This window comes from Diorhabda sublineata, chromosome 1 (genome assembly GCF_026230105.1).
Source record: "Diorhabda sublineata isolate icDioSubl1.1 chromosome 1, icDioSubl1.1, whole genome shotgun sequence".
In the NCBI taxonomy this organism is placed as follows: Eukaryota; Metazoa; Arthropoda; class Insecta; order Coleoptera; family Chrysomelidae; genus Diorhabda; species Diorhabda sublineata.
In genome coordinates, this window is record NC_079474.1 from 4,383,926 (window position 1) to 4,406,886 (window position 22,961).

Sequence of the window (22,961 nt, forward strand, 5' to 3'; positions counted from 1 at the left end):
ATTGAATTTGTACAGGAGGAAATGAATTTTAAAAAGTGCTTCTCGATTGGTAGAAATTGAAATACTCAGAATGGGTCTATGAGGTAACTGGTCGAGTTAACGGGCTAATAAAAAAAAAAATTCTCACACCTCAAAAACTACCGTTTATTGTCGTAATTGCAAACATAATTACCGCTTGATTTGCCGTACAAGAAAATACAATTGGAGTTCGTCGGACAACGAGAAAAAACATACATAGTTAGCTGGTCACTCCCTGGAATATTGCTTTCCTTTCTACGGATATTCAAACTGCAATCATAGATAATTATTTTTTTTTTGTAAAACGAAAAAAGCCATTTTGTAGTATGAAATCATTGTAGCCTTCATACGTAGAAACGGTTTTGTCCCTGGATGCCGAGACGTGCTCCGATATCGGCAATTATATTTTCTTGAACGGCAAACCAAGCTGTAATTATCTATGTGATTAGTTTTAGTTATTGAAAAACGGCAGTTATTGAGCTTGTCAGAGACCTTAATAGGTGCCCACGGCGGCACACATCTACATCTACTGTAGTCCCGTGGAAATTCCTTTTAAACTTTGCCGAATAAATATATCTTGGGGATTTTTGTGGTCGCTGAACGAATATCACGACGTCGTTGACCTGCTAGGTACCGATATGTGCAAATGTGGCTTGACGATGGTCGGTGCGGCGTGAATCCCACTGATCGAAGATAACTAAAAGATCAGCAAATGACGCAATTGGCTGGTCCACTGAGCATCATGAATATGCGGGTGCCAAACTGATATAACGGAAATGTATGTGTGTGCAGGAAGAATGATTTATACTGCAGTGTCGCTTGCAAAAGTTGTTCAGGCATCAATTATTATCAAATATTTAAAAATATCCTGTCACGGGAATTGCAAACAAAGAAAATGTAATTAGAGGCGACGAAAATAAAGAAACAGAAATATAATACAATAAAAAAATAGACATTGACATATTGTTTCACTATTTTTTTGAAAAATTGAATGAATTTTCATAATTAAAATGAGCTAGTTACTCAGTGTCCTCGTAAACGACGTAGATGACGGCCATCCCTGGCACCAGGTGCCTCGTCGACCTTTTCAGTCATGATATTCGTGTTCAGCGAAATCGAATATCCCCAAGTAGTAAAATTCACAAAATTTTTCGAGGTTCTCCCGAATCGAATTCCCGTAGTTGCTTGATCCGTCTTACTGCACAGGAGTTGTATTTGTTTGAGCTCTCTTTCTTGGACTTTTTGAGATTTTATCCTACAGAGGTTGACATATGTCCGGCAACTCTGTCAAAAAAGTTTAAAAAGAAGCATATTCGTGCTTCAGATAGTTGTGTCGTCATGATAATACGTGCACGTCGAGTAGACGCGTTTTCAGAATGAATAACCGATACAAGTTCAAGCTTCAAGAAATAGTTTTTTTTTTATTACGTCGTATCTTGCGTACGAACGCGGATTTCGAAACTATGTTTACCGAATTTCAACAACAGTTTGAGAACTCGCTGTTACCAAATCGTTCAATAGTGTTAGAGACCAGAAATTCTTGAAAACAGGCTCTGTTGTCGACGCGCCGCGGCTCCGGGTATCTGCGACAATTAAAGAAAATATAGAAACAGTGACGCTTGCGTTAGTCCAGCAGCCGAACCAATCTGCAGTGCGGCTATCGGGAAAACTTCAAATATCCGATCGTTTACCGTCCGCGACTTCTCCTCACACTTCACGAGGATAAATTCGATCGCAGATTGAAATTTTGAGAGCGATACCTCAAGCTGAACAGTACAGTCAATCGTCATAACTGCGTGTACTGAAACGTCCAGTATCCTAACATCTTCATTGAAGAAGAAGTAAACATGCATTGGGTGTGTTTGGAAGCATGTATCCACACGGGAGGTCTCGTATTTTTTTTGAGAGTCACGTGATTGGCCAAAGTTAGGAAATTCTCGATGATTTACGTGGGCAAATGGATAACGATCCAACTCTAGCAAACATCCATCATTTCATGCAGAATGGAGAATGGATAGACATTTGAGAATTCGTTGAGTGGCCCGCACGATCATATGACCTGACACCCTGTGATTTTTTCCCGTGTAACCGCTTTTTTGCAATTGAAGAATAATTTGTAATTCTTTGCGACATGCTTCGCCGGAACTGCCTCTCCGTTGAGATACTTTGATGAAGATGGGCGTCAATTTGAACCCTTAATCGAAATCCTCTTTTAATAAATTCACTTGGTTGCTGCATTTATCCTCTTGATGATACATAAAAAAATACTTTCACTCTTAATTATTAATTGATTGTTAAACCAGATTCATTTCAAGAGTAGTTACAATCTTTTGATTTGATGATATTCCATTACTGGAAAGCGGAAACGCTTAAACATTATCCGCCGTTTTATGACTATCGATTTAAATATATATATAAATAAGGTAAAAAGGAAAGTCTTTTAGATCATTTTGTTAGAGTAGATTAGAGATTATTGAAATTGAAAGTATTTAAAAAGGTTTCGGTATCAATCTAATTTGTTTTTATTACCAATTGAAATGAATAAATATAATAAAAGCTCATAAAATCGTTCCAATAAAATGAGTCGAGATTTTACCTTAATAGAAATTTATGATTATAAATTAACAACCTTTTATAAATTTCTCAAAAAGCCATCAAGTCATGATCGTAAAAATTATGAAAACAAGAACAGAAACATGAAGCGATCTTCACTAAGCAGATAATAATTATTCTAAAACAACCCCTGTACTGAGGGATCTAATTTTTTTCAACAATGATTGTCTACGATTATTGAGAAAAAGGATCAATAAACTTCAATCATCACTTATATTTCGAGGAATAATTATTCTGAAACATTCTTATTGTGAATCTATTTTTTTTCGAAAATCAAATGTGTGAGGATGATTTAGGAAAAGATTCGATAAGCTTTGAGCATGCTTTCTATTGTTTTTATTGAATAAAGTTTCTCTCAATGCTAAAAATCACAAATACTGAGATTAAATCCAATTTCCCGCACAAAATGGACAGGGAGAGCATGGCCCTAAACGATAGCTGTGTTATATAATATTTTCCTCGATTTTCCAGCGATAAGGTAACTTTAGAATCTCCCTAATTTCCGGTGGTGTGAAATGTCATCTTTCAAAATCGATATTTAATAGTTTTCTCAATTCAATCTAACACAAAATATCAACACACCGGGAAATTCACGCAAACAAAAAATAATGTTGACTGGTTTGAGTCAAATATACTTTGTTTCAGAAACTATTTTACCTAAGAGACGCTCCGTGCCTCCCAACCTCGGGTCCCGGGTTCGAATCTGATCTAGGAAAATTCACTTTTCAAATTTTTTTTTCATGTGTACAGAGCTGAATTAAAAATATTCAATGATTTATATGATAAAATTTTTAAAACCAATACGATATAATATTATAGGTAAAATAAGGAAACGTCAGGCAACAGACGTACACTACCGGTCAAAAGTTTTAGTCCATCCTATAGTTTACGTGATATATAACGAATGAAAACAATATGAGCAAGAATTTTGTTGAATTGTATTATTTTGAAATTTAATAAATGGATTATGGAATGGACGAAAACTTTTGAACGTTAATGTAAAATGGGTACGTTATACAACAATCGTGGGTAATTATGATGATTTTGACTTGAAAAAATAGTAACAATGAAACATGAATTTTTATGACAGGCTCTTATCGTGATAAAGCGATTTATCAGTTCGCAACGGATCAATTGAATTTTCCGTGTACGCGTTTACTATGAACCAGCATAAATTTTCATAATTAAACTTGAACCGTTGCGGTTGCAGTTAAAAGTAGTTATTTCGCGATATATTCAAGGCCGATGATTAATAGATTAGTTGTAATTTATTTCCATTTAGTGATCAAAGTCGAATTGAGTGAAATTCGTCCCCCTTTTGAAACACAACTACTAATTTTTTTTATACGGAGCAAAAATTTCATAACTAATGCGGCACGAATGCACCAACTCGGGAATATTTCAGGTAAACGAAAAGGTAGTCCAAGGACGTAATATTGCCACCACTCTTTGTCAAAATAAAATAATAAATTCTTCATACGTGGTGTGGGTGTTTGTAACAAGTTGAAAATGGCATTAGTAGTAAATTTTATGCTGTATCAAATTGCTCGTAAATAATAATTTTAATTTTAAAAAACATAGATACAAAAAAGGGGCAAAATTCTTTGGTGTCTCTCAGTAGGACATAAAGCAAAGTGTCATACCGATATACATTAGTTAGGTTAGGTTCATTTTATGATTAAAATCTCCAGTTGCATGATCTTCCGTCACGAGTTGTCTAATCTTCGTGGTAACCACGATCACGCCCTTGTCTTACATCAAATATGTGTGACAGGATATCAAATCTTTGGTGTTACCAAATAGAAAGACATAATGCAAAATGCAATACCGATGTATGTAAGTTGGTTAGGTTTGGTTCATTTCAAAATTAGAATCTCGAGCTGCATAATTTTCCGTCACGAGTTGTCTAATCTTCATGGCAACCAAGATCACGAGTTGGCACATTCTCTATTTTATATTCAAAATTAATTATTATTCAACATGTGAATATTTATATTTATATATCATAATTTTTGTACGAACCTCGTATGGTATTGCGTTAATAGAATAATCAGGCAAAGGTCATTCGTAAGTATATTTTGCGGGTAATTGAAGCAATAGTACAACGTTGCTTCAGAACGTCCTCATTTTCACAATTACCCAACGATATCATTTCGATATTGGCATTGGTGATTTTTTTTTAAACTCGTCCGGCGACTAAAGTGATTCAAACAAATTTCAAGGTTAAAATGATGAATCTATCGGTACTCCTGTTTAATGTAATAATTTAATATAATTAGATTTAGATAAATTGGAATGATCTGTTTCCAAACACCATTCCCCCCTTATGAGTATATTAAATATGATTATTTTAACCATACTTGTTCAATTTACTCAATTAGTTTGTTTGAATCATAAACCATAAAATTTTACCTGATCTGTACTTGTAGTTACATTACTACTAATTTCTAAATTTCGAAAAAAGTGAAGATTAGATCTATCTATGGAAACTTACGTTGTGGCTTAGTTTCAACGATAAACAAAACAGTTTTCGAAAAAAAAAACGTTAAAATTGATTGCTTGATAGAGTTAAATTAAAGTCAACTAAACAAATTTTCGATTAAAACTTAATTAATTGCGCTGTGACTGAATATAAAAAAGTGACTCTATCCAATTTTACTTTATTTAAAAGTTCATTAAAGCTTACAAGCACATTTACCACAAGCGTTGTGGACGGGACGACGGCCGGCGCGGCAACGACGTGTTGTACTAAATATGGAGTATGCAAGTTTTTACAAGAAACAGTCGCTGAGCTTCTTAAAATATTATCTATTTTGATGAGAGAAGCTAAACCAACATTTTAGTACTTCACTATCGAAATAAAATAAATTTTCTTCGACCCTTGCTTACGATTGTGTACACCTATTTTTGTTACGTCCAACGTAGGCATCCTTCGAGTTTCTCTTGGATCCCTGTTGGTCCTCCTGGACTAATTTGGAAATCACGGGTTTAGATGGAATTTTCTAATCAAATTTCATTGATTCTATTGTTGACTTGAAATTTCCTCTAGTTCGTCTTTTTTTTGGATAGTACATCATTAAATGAAAAAATTTCTTAATAAAATTGCATGAATTTATTTATTTTTATGTAGAATATAATGTTTTATTTTGAATTGTTGTCATTTTATAATAATAATTGAATCACGTAACTTTTTATTTTACAAAGGATTTTTTGTAGCGGCCAAAATTTGGGATTTATTCTTTGATTTTTCTGGGTGCACGGCATCAATTTTGATGACGTAGTTAAGTATGTTTTCAGAGGTTTTTTTAGAGGCGAGATTTTTTTAGGTTATGATTTGTTTTGTCTTTCCCTCACCGTCATTTCCTCATTGTGAATAAAGTGAGGGGATGATGTAATGACTTTCAGACTAGATCGACTCTTGATTCTTGAGATCTATCGTATATTATAGGTTATAATTTTCTGAGCTTTGTTCAAGAATCCCACTCAGAGTGATTACTACTACGATAAGAGAAAGTATTCTTTCAGACATGTTCAAACTGCGATATTAGTTTTACTTCATAATTTGTGAGTTAATGTAATCTAATCGAATTTTAAATATATTTAAAAAATAAATCATACGATTTCATGAAAAATAAAAAAACTCATCTATTATGGGGACCACAATAACTACTAGTAACGTAACTAGTAAAAATTTCAGAGCAAATAAAGATAAATTAATTTAAACATTTTTAATTAATTTATTGATAGGTAATTTCAAGATTTCATGGGGATTATCCATTTCTACGAAAGTTATAATGTTCAACAATTGTTAGAAACTGTGAAAAGTTTAAATTTTTCAAAAGAATAAGTTTGTGACAAAATTGCAAACGAATCAGGTCACGATGTTATTCGGCTTCCACCATATTATTGTATTTTCAATACGATCGAGTTGATATGGGATAAATTAAAATCTAATAGTCCACAATAATACACTTACTTTAAATATTAGTATGATCGTGTTGATTAAGACGAAAAGTTAAAAATGTAACCGCTGAAAACTGGAGAAACTGTGTGCAACACGTGAAAAAAAATTGAGAACTCATATAGATGTATTCACACACATATAAATAGCTTAGACCCTGTAAAAAAAACTTATCTAACTAAGTAAAATGTAATATATGTATTTATGCATTAATATGTGTATCATTTAGTAGATTTAAGATTGAAATTCCACAATCCCATCATATAAAAATCCAACAATGTAAATCAAATATACCCTGTACTAAAATCAAATAAATTTTTTGAAATTCTGAATTTCTTTTTAAGCTATAAGGAAAATTTCAGGTATTATAATATAATAGTACAGCCCTGCACAATGCCCTCCCAATAATAAGCCATAAATTTACGACTTTTGGGCTTACGGTAGAGGCACTTCCTTAGATAATCTAAAATACTATAAGCCTCAAGTACCCAAAATTGCCCCAACTCTTTATATAAAGTACTTGAACCCTGTTGGTTTTTTATCAAAATAAATTCATTTGAAAAAATTTCCTTCCGTTAAACAATATTATTTACGATAAAAATTCACAGCGGGTTATTCGATGCTTTAAGTCCTATTGGTATAGTTTGTTTGTATTTCCCATTTGTTAGATAAACATTTGATCGATTTTTTTTTAAAAAGGTGGTCGACCTTTCAACCGAACAAACTTATCCTCAACTCGAATTGTATCCAGGTCAAATATTCAAAGAGGTTGTCATGCAAGCTGTTTAAAATTTATAGGGTACGATGAAGCTTTAACCCATTCCTGAAGAATAATCTATAAATTTAACATACTGGGCGATAAACTTCTGTCGAATAGTTTGCTGAAGACATTTTAGCTGTTGATGTTTTCAAAAATATAATTAGATGATTTTTATCAGCTCTAATTTTGGAATTTTAGCTATGTATGTGTATTACATATTATCAGTAACGGCGGTAGTTCAAACGTATCTTGTTTATTTCTAATAATGTAAGATTATATCGTGGTAGTTCAAAAGTACCTTGCTTATTTCTAATGAGAGACCATTTTTATTTGTTGTAGTTGAAATGTATCCTGCTTATTTCCAATAAGGGACAATTATATTGTGTAGTAGTTCAAAAGAATCTTTTTTCTTTCAAATGACGGTGAATATCGCTTATTTTCAGTAACATATATTGTGGTAGTTCAAAAGTACCTTGCTTATTTCCAATGAGGGACGATTATATTTGTTGTATTTGAAATGTACCTTGCTTATTTCCAATAAGGAATGGTTATATTGTGTAGTAGTGCAAAAGAATCTTTTTTATTTCAAATAACGGATGGTAGATCAAATGAATATTGCTTATTTTCGATAACAAACGAATATATTGTGGTATTTCAAAAGTACCTTGCTTATTTCCAATAAGGAATGATTATATTGTGTAGTAGTGCAAAAGGATCTTTTTTCTTTCAAATAACGGATGGTAGATCAAATGAATATTGCTTATTTTCGATAACAAACGAATATATTGTGGTAATTCAAAAGTACCTTGCTTATTTCCAATAAGGAATGATTATATTGTGTAGTAGTGCAAAAGGATCTTTTTTATTTCAAATAACGGATGGTAGATCAAATGTACACTGTAATAGTTCAAGCGAACCTTTATATCCAATAACGAAGGAATAGATTGGGGTAGTTCGAATGTATCTTGCTCATTTTCAATGAGTGATGATTATATAGTGGTAGTTCAAATATACCTTGTTTATTTCCAATAACGAAAGATTATATCATACCTAGGGTTTGTTCAAATGTTCTTTTTTTATTTCCTGTAACGTACGAATATATTGTAATTCAAATTTACTTTGGTTTTCAAGAGACGAATTATATTGTGGTAGTTCAAATGTACATTGTACATTCTTTATTTCATATAATGTAGGAATACGTTGTGGTAGTTCGAATGTATCTTGCTTATTTTGAGTTAGAGACGAAAATATAGTCGTATATGTATCACATGTTTAATTTTCGAGTCTCTTTTAGTGTAATTTGAGACGAATTACAAAAATATTTAGATTATTCTGTAATAATATTAAATTTGACCGTACTAAGTTTTGCATTAGTAATTAAGTTTTATTACTATCGCGAGGTACAAAAATAGACTATAATATTTGGATCAAATTTACCGTATAATAATTTACGTATCTTAACAAGCAACGGATTTATGCTCAAGTTATCATTAACAATAAACCATGAGTACCAGAACATAGACAGGTAAGATAATATACAAATAATGATTCCCTTGCCGTTCGTTCTCTTCGTATCTTGCCAACTAGTTGACCATGAATTTGGTTTACTGAACTCTTGTCTCGTTTGTTGTTCGTCGTCGAAACTTTTTTGACGCTTAATATCACTTTTGATGTCCGTTGTATTCAAGGTTAGTTACTCGTATCCCGCCATTACGTCGATGCAATTATTTCTATTCTTAACAAATTCTTGTAATTGTTAACCGTTATCTTCATCGATGTCGTAGTATTTTTTTTTTTTAAATATTCTCGTTAATATTTGAGTTAAAATAGGCTAAAAATGTCCACTATTATACGAGGGAGGACCCAAATATAATATGAAAGTTATCCTCTTTACATTACAAGGATGTATTGATATCTAGTTAGCATAGACCAGTTCCATGCATAAACAAAATATTCCGTTACCATAACAACGAATAATAACTTAGTAGATGTGTCAGTGTAAATTTTGACGACTAAAAAATTAAAGCAGAGTTACGCAATAAATTGAAAGAAAAAAGATGTGAAAATCGAAAAATTGGAGTATGAGCCATGATCAAGTACTACCTGTATTTAAAAGGATTTAGAGGTAAGCAGATTTACGAAGATATGCTTAATACCCTTGGTGATCAATGTCCTTCGTATGCGACCGTGAAAAATTGGACTGCAAGCTTCAAAAGAAGTGAATTTTCCATTGAAGTTGATGACCGATCGGGAAGGCCAGTTTCTGTGTCAGTCTCCGAAAATATCGATGCAGTTCATGACATGATTCTATCAGACCATCGAATTGGACTAAAACGGATATCTGAAGTTCATCACATAGTTCACGTCAATTTGGACATGAGAAACATTGCTGCAAAATGGATCCTCAAATATTTGAATGTTGGCCAAGATCGTGCATGGATGAGACTTGGGTACATTTCTACGATCCAGAAACAAAGCAACAATCGATGGAATGACTACACTCTGGTTCTCCAAGACCTAAGAAGTTTCGTATCTAAAAATCTTGTTTCAGTTTTTTGGAATTGCCATGTAGAAATCAAGATTGATTTTTTGGATAATGGTAGAACAATAACTGGAGATTGCTATTCGACATTATTGACAACTCTACGGGAAAAAATTAAAGCGAAAGCTATCCAAAGGTGTTTCGTTTTTGCAGGACAACGCCCCTGCACACAAATGAGTGATTTAGGATTTGGATTACTAGAACGCCCTCCTTATTCACCAGATTTGGCTCCGTCCGACTATCATCTGTTCCCTCAACTAAAACAAAGTTTAAAAGATTGTAAGTTTTCTTCCAACGAGGAGGTAATAAAAGCTGCGGAGGTCTGATTTGCATAGCAAGAAGAAACATTTTTTTTGAAAGGTTTAGAGACGTTGCAGGTTCGCTGTAATAAATGTATCCAATTAAGAGGAGAATATATTGAGTAATAAAATATTTTGATATTGAAATTTTGTTTGGTTCTATAGTAGGCTAAGAATTTTCAGCATATTCTCGTACATCTAATACATGATAATAAAAGTCACACGAACCACTTCAGGTGAGTGAGACGCGTGTTATTTTTATCAAAAAATTGTTGAAATGAGTTGATTGTTTGTAGGAGTATTGTCATGGTGGAAGAATCCGTCTCCTGTCTGCCAAAAATCGGGTCATTTTTTATGGCTTTTTGGTTTTCCAAAATGTTCTCCATTAAGATCAACATATTTTCGAATGCGGTGGAACCAATTGCGAAGCATTTTTCCATTCCGATTCAAGGTTCCTCCGAAACACTTGATTTGAACGCATCAACCTTTTCTTCAGATGTACAGAAAAGTTGACAACTCAATTAATTTTTGATCTGCGGGAATACGAATACATTGGGTGGCAAACATCAATTCGATGTTTTGACTGTTCAAAAAAATTTTTGTTTGAACTGATGTGTGAGGCTCGCATTGTCGCCTTGGAGAACGATTGTTTTTCCTGATTTTTGCTGGTGTACCATTTAGAATAGACCGTTCTACGTTGCAAATTCCATTTTTTGACAAAAATAATTGTTTTAAGTATCTGTAAACAACTCAAACAGTACGTTCTGAGTTAATAATTTCAAAGTTTATGATGGCAATGTCAGATTTGACATATTCACACCAGTGTTGCCATATTTCAAAAATTAAGTAGCAACCCTCGTAAAAGGTTTGATTGACTTACCAAATTGTCTTAACCTAATAATAATAGTCTATTATTACTATTTCTATAAATAATGAACTGTTTTGAATAAAAGTAGTTAATTAATTCAATAACATGAAAACAAGTACTTCGTTTGGTTTATATTTCTCACAGGACGGTTTTATACTGACGTGGTCTAAGAGAGTTGAAACTGTTCCTTATATTTTGATTTCAATGCAAGTTTAAAAGGGACATGGAAATTAAATAAATACGATTTAAAAAATTTCCCACAATATTACACAATGACTAAGACCCCCTTTTTTGAATCTATTAATATAGAAAACGTCAAGTATTTTGATAAAACATTTGACAAAAACAATTCTTGGTATTCCTCGTAAACTTCAATGTCAAGCAACTATTTTTGTATATTCACAAATCACAAATGCAATACGTCTCTTTTTGGCTTTAAGCCAATACGAATTGTTTAGAATGCGTGTCTGCATGCGGGGTGGCGTTTTTTATGGGATGAAGTCTGCAGAGAAAAGAGAAAGACAAATTTTTAATTTGAACAATACAACAAAGCAGGAATCAATATTAATCGGTTAATAAGTCGGAAAAATATTAGCGTTTTAATAGTTACGAGGTCGGTTCAATAAATACGCGACCTTGTTTATTTAGTTACTTACACCACCCTACAGCTCAAGGGCCAATCAGTAGGTGGGATAAATAAACAACCGTTAATAATTAATGTTGAATAGTACATCTAAATGAAGTGTAAAAAAATTACATACAGAAACTTACGGAAAAAGTAAGTATCTTAAGGTTCTATGGGAGTAATTCCTGGCTCTCAGAATGCATCAAAACGTCCAGTCGATGATATCACCACACCATCTCCACTTCCTGATGCCGAAGAGAACAAATTGCAAACAGAAACTTTTAGTAAGCCAACCGTAACAGACTCCAGAAAATCAAAATAGAAAGTAGATGCAGTTCATACTCCGTAAGACTGGCTATTGGATGAGAGGGTTTGGAAATCTATGAGAAATGGTGGGTGGAAATCGGAAGAGGACGAAAAGCATTAATCAACGTGTAGAATAAGAGAGAATAATGAAATTTTCCAAATTAATATACAATTAGTATAGACGTTGAAAGTGAATAAAATATTTCGTGAAATTTCATTAATCTTTTGGAAAATCTGCGCTCGACAATATTCAATAAAAAGTTGGAAAAAGTTTTCCATTTACTCGGTCTTTGTTGCTGTGTATTCGGCAGTAAAATATCGAAGGAAAGGAAAGTTTTCTAGTTGTGAAGGAAGAAATTGGGTCCATAAAGAACTTCGTTATAGGTCTCTAAATAAGAGTGAACCAAATTCGGTCGTGTAATACTGGAAATATTAACAAAGTAAAGAGAAGAAATTAAATTTTTGTATATTCGCTATTTCCTCAACGTTTCTAATTTGTTATTGTGCGAGTCGCGTTATTTTTAATTTAGTTCATTAGTTGGCAGTAGTTTTTGCAGCGTCAATATTTTGTAAACAAAAGATTTCGTATCGCTTACATGGAAAGTGAAGCAATTCTCTTACTACAGTTTTGTTGATATATTTTATAAATAAATTCAGAATTATAGTTAATTTTATCAGAAACAGAACGTTATTCACAAGTAAATAAATAAAGTCAGTTGATCAATTTGATAAGAAATTGAAGTTTGAACTTTCCGATATTTATTTGTTATTGAAACAATTAATAAATTATTTTAAAAGTTTTATTTAATTCCAATTACACTGGAATCAATTTCAAATCAATCGTTTTAGCTAGAAGATATACGAGCGGTATCTGAAAAGTTTCTACCTGAAGAAATACGTTGAGCGATCCTCACTAAAATTTCTACCATTTCGATGTTTATATTCTGTTTGATAATCGTGAAGGTTTTTTCAGAAAATGAGTATTTTTTAGTAGTTGCTTTATGCATTCATAACTCACAAAGCTTCCTCTAAAAACCAGACTTTATTCACGTTAAACCCGTAAGCTCACCATTCTATCTCCATTAGTTGCAGAACTTCCTCATTCCTTAAAATTAATTTGGTAAAAAAAAAACTAGACTCTTTATAGCGTTTTGTCGTTTAGTGTAATGGAAAAAAAACAAGTAGTCCAACCGACATACTTCATTTTCCCTGGGGCTTTTTCGGATATATAGGTACACTACATATATATGAATTTATGGTTCGGGATCACGTAACGGTAATAGATTTTCCTTTACCCAGCAAACGAAGGACGAGCTCGAAACGTCTGTTGTTGTGGTGATGGCTTTGGACGTGATTGTAAATAAATTGTCGAAGCCCGACATCGACGACTAATGCGATGGAAACGATTTTCTAAAATTGTATGGAATATTCACAGAGTGTTCAATTCTAAAAGCTCAGCTTAGTTCTCAGTGTATAGAATTATACCGACATCTAGACCAAATTGATATTAAATCGGAATTTCCTTAAAATAACTTTCAACCCTAATGAATGATGCAATTTGTTGGTGGCTATTGTTATGTACCAGAAGCGCAAAGCCCAGATCAACCACATCCTTTAGATAGCTAACTCGAGTTCTCGTTTCAGCGCCATCTTTTGGTTTATTAGCGGCATATTTAACATCAACCAAAACGATCATGTTTAAGGTCTAACTTTAGTTGAGCTGGCAAGTAAGAGAAAAATGTGGGGGAAAATAAATGGGGACTTTGTCGACGACTGCATCCATTATCCACATCAGACGATCGCGAAAGAATTTGGAGATGACAACCACAACTATTGCTGCAAAATTACTGAAAGAATAAGCTATCGATGAGGCTCAATTATGAAAGCATGTGGTACAAACGGAGGAAGCTTAATTATGGTTTGGGCTGATGTAAGATCCAAGACCCGTACTTGGTTTTGGTCGATACAGGTTTTATTAAGGGATCGTGGTACATAACCATGTTTTTGCGTCTTTAGAAGCGTCAATGCATATTTAGAAGAGGTAATTATTGCCTTATGAATTGGTCAACTTCCAGTTCGGACTTAAATACAATTGACATTTATTGAACACTCTGGGAAGAAGAATTCGACCAAATGATTTGGTCGAGCTTAATGTGGTGCTTCATGCAAATTGGAGCAAAATAATTTAATTGTCTGGAGGAAATTAGAGTTATAATTCCAAAGCAAACATAATGTTTTGCTTAAACTGAGTTTGTTATTTAAAGAGATCTTCAAAAATGTTTCTATCTATCTTTGTTTTCATTTTGTTGCAATAAAAAATGTATAGTGGGTGTAGTTCCGAAAACATGAACCCGATTTTACTCTTAATTTATGTCAAAGCTTGCCCTTGGTTAGACAAAGCTTCGTTTGCCGCTAGCCTCTTTTTAAGTCATTTATCATTGGACTGAACACACTGTTTACACCATCACTACACCAACACTAACAATTACACTGTCTGAAGCGTGTTTCGATAACCAAGTTATCGTCTTCAGAGACTGAATGTCAACAAAAACTTATTAACTTTGTCTTATCTCTTTTATACTGAATTTTCCCATCAACAAACATTTTCTCGGGAATATTAATTTCAACGGGAAAACCTTCTTATTGGAAATCTTCACATTTATTCCTCAAGTAGTAAACCATAGAGTGGGCTGCAAGGAATAGGCCCTTTGTCATATTTTAAATGAGCTATGTGCTGTTTTATCCGGTCACAAACGGGTCTCTTAGTCTGCCCAATATACTACCCAATTTGGAACAGAGTGTTATATATGAAATTAGCTGAGGCGCGGATTACGAAACTATGTTTACCGAATTTCAACAACAATTTTTGGACTCGCCGCTATCAAATCGTACAACAGTGTTAAAGACCAGAAATTCTTAAAAACGGGCTCTGTTGTCGACGCGCCGCGTTCAATTATCTTTCTTTACGACGAATTGTAAATATTATTAAGAATTTTGAGAAATCTGAGGCAAAAATTTCGGCAAAATAACCTTTTCAGAACTTTATCTATTATAATTGTTTCTTTTCTCTCTTTGTTATACAGTTCGACATATTTGTAACTTATTTACGTCATCCGATTTATATGCAGTGGCTAATAGTTGAATAATCAGCTTGAAAGCAAATAAAACGCATTCAAATTTATGCTAATCCATCTTTAAGATATTTCAGAGACAAACAAACACTGTCTCATGTTTATATTCTTTAGTCTGAACAAGTTTACTTGAATTTATTTTTAAATAATAATAAGTCGAGTAGCATATGATTATCTCGAAGCTTAATAGAATTGTTTATTATACAGTTTGTCTATTATTTGCCTATTAATAATCATATTTCGTAAAATAATTTAGAGAATTGAATAACAATTAAAGTAGGTAAACTAAATCTTTATAATATTTTATAAAAATTGAAATTTGGGTTGTTGAAATTAAGAGTGGAAACTGATTTTTCTGAAAATTAGTAAGTAAATTCTCTGGGAAACCCTGTAGCGTTGAAAACGGCTTTTCTGCTTTTTATGGCAGTGCCCTGGAACTCCAATACTGGATCGGAGTCGCGCGTCTGTTTGTGGAACTACGAGAATTTTTTATTTAAATTGTACAATTAAACAGTTGATCGAATTCTGCACCATCTTCTGCAATACAGAAGCTCAACATCTACTGAAATGTCAGTTGTAACTGTGAAAAACTTATTTCCAGTTTATACCATCAGAAGTAGTTGTTGGCATATTTCTCATGAATAAGAAATGCATCAAAATATAGATTTAAGGATATAGTTTATCAACTGCACGCGTATCGCCTTTCTGTATATCTATTTCGAAATTTTCTATGTAAGAATACGAGAAAATCTACATTGGCTTGATACCTGTATGCCTGGCAATTTTCTGGTTCTTGTGTTCGGATTCTTAATCACTGATCTTGACACCAAAAATTTATAACCGTTATCTTCTTCATCTTCTTCTTCTTCTTCTTCTTCTTCTTCTTCTTCATTTTAAACATTTTGCGGATGGTCTCGTGTATGTTAACCATGACGCCAGAAGGATGGTTTTCAAGGTATATGTCTATAGTTAAAATCACTTAAATTCTTTGTTGAAAGGAAAATATTTTCATCTTTCACAGTATCAAATATTATCGTTAGAATAAAGAAAATTCTCTGGCTCTCGCTTGGTTCAATTAGTTTTTCGGGATGTTCCAAAGATATGGAGTAGAAGTAGGACATTGCTTCCTGACTCCCTTGTCCAATTTATCCCAAAACAACCCAAAAGGTTTGTAACGGCAAAATCATAACTTCCATACTTCCTCTTCGTACAGCTTCGAGGAATGCTTGGAATCGTTGACATGCCGGAAGATTAAATTATCTGCAGATCAGGCGCTGACCAGAACGAACTACATTTTTTTACTCTCCTTTCTTCAAAATCCCTTAAATTTCTCCAAGATCTCCAATCGACCTTTCTCTAAAACATCACCAAACCATCACTGAGTTTCCGCTCGAGATTACACACGGATCTTACCTCCGTTCTTTCTTTGATATAACCAAACTTTGTCTCATCATTCTATGAAACTCTCTCACGCTCTTCATTCATCCAATTTTTATCTTCTTTGGTACACTGAAACCTCATAATTATATTTTAACGTCCATCCAAAGAGTCAAGCATCTCCCAATCTCCCCTTCATTGTAGAAGGATTCAAAGGAAGATTCCTAGATTCATTGACCTGAGCTGCTATCTATGGGCTCGTGAGTCCTCGATCACGTTTACTGATTGATACAATACCGTTTTTTTCACATTGTCGTCCACGGTATGTCGATTTTCAATTCGTTAGCAATGGTACCATGACTAGTTTCAACCGATAGTTTATCGGTTTCACCCATTATAAAACTTACAAGTCTGAATTTGCGTGAACGAAAACAATTCGTGAACGAACTTCACAAAAAATGTCTTTGTCCAAAAAGTATAAATCACAGCACGTTCTTGCATCTCATAACGCTACTTGGAAGTGAACTACAATAATAAACACCGAAGAAATAATTCACGGTTAGAAATCAGCAGACACTTACAAGTTTTAACTTGTCGCATTCACCGACAAAAACTATAAACATGCGCTCGTATAAAGTAAACAAATAACGGCCTGTAAGACACCGTTTCGACTTTAGTTTGGCAATATTAAAGAGGAATTTATTAAAATCTAGTATTTCGAAATTTAATGAATGGATTAAGGGGTGGGCAAAAACTTTTGGCCAGTAGTGTATATATCAATTATAAAACATTTGTATGTAAACACCTTACATTTAACGAAATAAATTCCTATTCGTCAGGTATACTTTCATTTTTTTTTTTTGATATATTTGTTTTGGTATGAAATTTATTTCCAAATATTTTTCAAATAATTAGATAATGGGTTAAGATGAGTTTGAATACTTGAAATAAATGTTGGAAGAGATTTGTACAGTTTTGCTAGACCATAAATTACATTATGATTTTTCAATTTCTTTGTATCCGATGATGAAATGGAAAGTAGTTTTTCCCAAGCTCGAATGGGAGTATTACTTCATTTTTTAACATGAATTCGAAGGGTTCTGTTCAATTTGTTTGTAAGTTGTCTTATCATTTCATCATTTTATTATTATAATCTTCTGATTTTATATTTAACAGTTTTATTATATTTATCTGTTTACAAAATTTCGTAATGTTTATTTCGTTCGATAAATTCTTTGGCTTTAGTTACATTTTGAGATTTATTATTGCTTCCTTGTGTTATGTTTTCCAAATTAGTGATAATAAAAGGAAAAATATTGTATTCGATAGATGGAATATCTGATACGAGGTCTGGTTATTAAATAACTAGACTGGTTACGAAAAAGAGGGAAAATTATTCTACATTCTCATGCTACCCTTAAATATCCCTTCCCCTTCCCCTCGCCACACACCTTTCCATACGTTTTTTCCATTGATCGAAGCAATGCTGGAAGTCTTCTTTGGTGAGTGCCTTTAGGAGCTCTATTTTTGCTTTCCCGCTTCCAACAATTCAAATCGGGTCCCTTTCGAAGCAGATTTTATCTTCGGGAACAAAAAAAGTCGCGCGGTGCCAAATCTGGTTAGTACGGCGGGTGTTCGAGCACTGGAGTGCGCTTACTGGCCAAATCGGACAGTTTTTTACGAACTCGTTCACTCAGTATTGCCAAAACTGGCAAATAGTAAGTCTGATTGACAGTCTGACCTTCTGGAATCCATTCAGTCATCACGATACCGTTAATGTCCGTTACTTTCAAACCGCTACTGCACAAATACTATGATAGTGACGGAAATGTGTTTTGGGACGTGCATAGACAAATATCTAGATACCCAACGCACTACTCGTTCTTCATAACTCCCGTATAGAGCGCCCTCTAGGCGCGCAGTTTCGTTATTTAATAGCCAGACCTTGTATTGTATCCGAATTTGTCATCTATTTAACAACCTAACGGATTCTCGGTGGATTCTCGGAAAGATTTGTCTTAACCGTTTCTTGATAATTTATTGTCAAGAAATTCCACACAACATTCTAAGGCTGTCGGAATGACACCGTCTTTGTTACAACTATAGAAATTATGAATTTTTAAAAGCCTGTACTGCTACTATAATTACAATAATCAAATTATTATAAAAATAAATGTAGAGCCCGGCGGGCATTATATGAATTATTTAAACATAGTTCTTTCTATTTTATGATTATTTTAAAATATTGTTGATAGTGTAATTAAACAAATAAATCATAATAACATTGAAACAACGCATTGGGAAACGAATACTTTAAATAATTTTATCTAATCTATTTCAGGTGAGTCAAGGTTTCGACCAATTACAGTGCGGATTTGTCAGTGACGGCGTATTAAGTCTTGTTCGAGGACGGCAACAGGTATTTATAATTTTGATATTTAAACGAGATACCTACCAATACACGTGATATTCATACAAAAGTGACGAATAAACAAATTATTATTAATTATTACGAGAGGGCTCTTAGAAGTATTCGTACCAACAACAAAAAGTTTGTTAATTAAAAATACGGTTATGGAACAGTAAAAAAGTAAACCGCCATTATTTTTTAACGAGGAATCGTTTTCTCTATTCAAATTTTGAATTTGATGTTCAGAGTGACCCAGAAGAAACTCTATTATTCGACGTCGTAAATTGATTTCTTTGATTTGGTCAGAAAAAATTGAACTAAACGCAAAAATATACAAAGTTATAGTGGAGCCCATTTTAACGTATGGATGCTAGTGCTGGTAACTGACAGATAGGAGAACAGATCCAGAACAGAGCATATACGAAATGAAGATATAGGACGACTTCAAAGAGAATTTACACTAAACAATTGCTCTGGTACAGAGATATGATGGAGCAGGACAAGTGGCCGAAGAAATAGTTGATGTATCAACCATAGAATAAAAGAAGACGAGGAAGACCCTCAATGACCCGGCAGAGATCTATTTGATTAATGGTTCACAGTTGAAAGTGAAGATGTCGCCAGAAGACGTCTACTGAGGAATGTTTAACTACATGAATCAAGTAGCAGCGCCGGCAGGCTGTGTTTTCAATCGTTACGTCTTTCTGAAGAGACGCAACAACGTCGAAACTAGTCACTGGCTACGATCCTCTCCTTGTAATTGCGAGTCATTAGGGATGCCAATGTCGATGACATCACGTTCTTCGGACTTTTGTACCCTACTCCTCAACCGCAAAAATAATCTGCTTGACCCGTTTTCGAACAAAGTTTTTATGGCCAGACTAGGTACTATTCAATCCATTGTCCATACGCCCAGTCATAATATTTTAAATTTATATGGTTTAATTCTTGATATTATTGGGCTTCTTAGTATGAAATTTCTAATTCGGTTGAGGAATCAAAATAAAACTGTCTAAAAGTTTCTTTCCAAAATCCCACCGTTTCGATTCGTTATGTGATCTTTATCAAGGCTTCAGCATTCGAGTTACCTCTGTGTCATATGTGTTGTCGAAAGGTTCGGAAAACCCAGAAAACATTATACACGTCGGCAATAATAATTTTTCCATCGATGTTTAGTGGAGTTTCTGTCTGCTAACGGGGTAGCAGTTCTCTTTTTTGCTACTGCAATGAAGTACTTGATGTAACATACGATGGGAATAGAAAAGGCATCATCAAAAACTGCGACATCATCGACAAATTTCACCAAATGGTACAGGGCGACCGTCATAAGTTGGAAATTCTCATGATATATTTGCCTTATAGTGATTAGCATTTGAATAAACATTTCCCAAGCCTTATCGAGGGGTTTTAAGCAAAATGAGGCAAATTTTTTGCATCGATTCATAACTGTACATTAAACCTGGATCCGATTCTTAACTCCTGGAACGAAAAAAACGGTTAATGCAGTGGATTTCAAAGGACGAATCCGCTCTGAAAGGCAAAGATTTTAAATTAAGTTGGAAAGTGATGCCGATTCTTATTTGGGATACTATCTTAAAGAAGGTTTCGTTGCTTGATAAGGAAAAAGGTGCTTTCAAACAACGCATCCACTCACACTCGAATCGCCGCAGCTTAAATTCGGAGAAATCACAGAAAAAAATAATTCATCAAACACAAAACTTGTTTACTATAATAAGTATTGCTGGTGAGTTACATTGTCTTTTCATGCTACGGCCAAGTCAATTGCTTTTATTTAAACATAAAAGATTTTTAATATTAATGTGGTCACCATAAGATGTTGTTAGTTTGGCTAATTACGTAAAATTGAGACAAAAGGTCTCTAAGTACGGACTGAATAAATCAACCGACTTGTTATTATGAGGATCTCACAACTTTTTACGATAGAAGAACTGAGTTGCGAGTCGTTTATCTTTTACAACTTCTATTTTTGACGGCATCTCATTCCTTTCTGTAGATAGACCTCCGTTTTTTTTCCTTTCCAGTACCTTTCCATAAATACCAACAACGAATTTTCTTGAAGTGTTACGAGCTTTCCTTATTTTTGTAAGGTAGTCTTCCTCTTTTCTTTTCCGGTACGACTTCTTGAGCTTCAGTTACAGTTTTTTTCAAAGTCCACTCCCTATCTCTATGGTTTTTTCTCGGTGACTTTGATGTAATAATTTTTGACAAGTCTTGACGGTAAATGCTTTTTAGTCTATTGTATTCACAAATTGAGGATTCCTGCGCTTTATTATTTCCAAAATCGACATTAATTAGACGTAACCCGCCCAGACTTGCAACTCTCGAAAGTGCCACCGGATGTGAATACTGCAGAACCGATATCCATCAGCGCAATATTGAGATTTAGTCCCTACTTTTGTGTATAATTATGGCAAATGCTATTTATATGGTGTATGCTTTAACATATGGGATTCAAAGTTATTTATACAGTTGGTGTATCTGGAAAAATGGACTGAGTAGTTGTGACAAAACACTCATTGATTTCCCTATACCTATATTCGGCCTATTACATCTACTAGGCCGAAATTGCAAAATATTTTAGTTTTTCCGTGATTTGTACACTTAAAACTAATTGTATTCAAAACTTGAAGTTTCTACGTCTACTAGAAGTGGAGTTTTGATGATCGGTCAGTCAGTAATTGACAAAATTAGAAAGTTTGACTATTTATAATTCTTAATCTTAGACTATTGGTTCAAATCGAATGAAATTTGGAATATAGTTTGTTTATACAATTCTTACTTGGTTACTAGAAATAAAGGCTTCTAGTTTAATCTAAAACGAAATAATGGGGGGTCGAAAATGGCCTGAACTTTTTCGAGAAAAGGATGGTACGGCCGTATTTCACATACTACCCTCGTACATTGAATGTTTAATGATGTCGACATCGGATTTAAATTTTTTCAAATAAATTAATATGTCAACATTTGCGACTTGTCAATTCGAACAAATTATTGGTTGTAGTCGATTAGTAAAATCGTGTTGTGAAAGTTGAAGATCAGAAATTTCGATAATTCTTTGTTACTGACATTTTTCGAAAGGAAGATTCTATCTCGTATAATTGATTATTGAAAGAAAAGTTGAAAATTATTTCAGTTAACAAATAAAATGAATAATTTTAATGAAACTTTACGTAATAAACGTGGCGAAGCACTCGTTATGTGGGTTTAACAATAAAAAATTGGTTTCTTAGCATCAATAATTATTTTTTGTTCCACAAATAGATCATCGAACTTGAGTTGTCTCCTACATCTAACCAACCATGTTATAAAGACCATGTAAACATAAAATGTTTTGGGAAGTTGAGCGAACTTTACAGAGACTAAGCTCGGAAATCAAAAAAACACTTCCAATCACTAGAAGTACTATAAGCAGTATTTTTGCAAAATTTAATGAGACAGTAAACGTAAAAGAAGCTCCAAAGTCTAGAAGATCAGAATTAAACAACGCTGAAGTCATTAGAAGACAACCCTAACTTCAATAATAAAGAAAAACTACAACCATACAAAGTTCAACATATTCACAAACTCTCAAGAGATAATTCGGACAGTAAATATACACAATTGTCTCTACCGGGCTCCACCAAATAAAACACACCCAGCGCTCACAAAAAATTAATGGTTGGCTAGGAATCGTCAGTGGAAGATTTATTGATCCTCAATTCTTCCGCGTGAATTTAATAACTGAGAGATATTTGGAGGCTCTTCGTATGGAAGTTCTAAAAGCGTCATTTCAGAATCCCAGCATTTGGTACCAACAATATGGTACACTCAGTGTTCGAAGGTTTTGTGGATTAATTACCACTTTGGTGGATTGAATGACGTGGAGTAACCACCTAGGTTACTTGATCCTACCTTCCTTGATTTTTTCCGATGGGACATTTACTAAGTCGGATGTACGTTAACCGACCAGACATTTTAGAAGACTCAATGGAACGAATTTGACATTAGTGTTCTCCACTGCCACCCTTACGAAAAGACCAGCTTCTCTCAA

The 22,961-nt window shown here is 33.7% G+C and overlaps 1 protein-coding gene across 4 annotated transcripts in view; it reads left to right on the plus strand.

Annotated features, from left to right (window-relative positions):
- LOC130452518 (maternal protein pumilio-like) overlaps nucleotides 1-22,961 on the plus strand; it is a 341,105-nt gene that overhangs the window by 23,670 nt on the left and 294,474 nt on the right. For 3 of the 4 annotated variants that reach the window (XM_056791846.1, XM_056791848.1, XM_056791849.1), the window contains one exon: nucleotides 18,842-18,919. The exons of the other annotated variant lie outside the window; for it this stretch is intronic. In XM_056791846.1, the coding sequence (XP_056647824.1) occupies nucleotides 18,842-18,919 (78 nt within the window). The remainder of the gene's footprint in view (nucleotides 1-18,841; nucleotides 18,920-22,961) is intronic. 4 annotated transcript variants of the gene reach the window in all.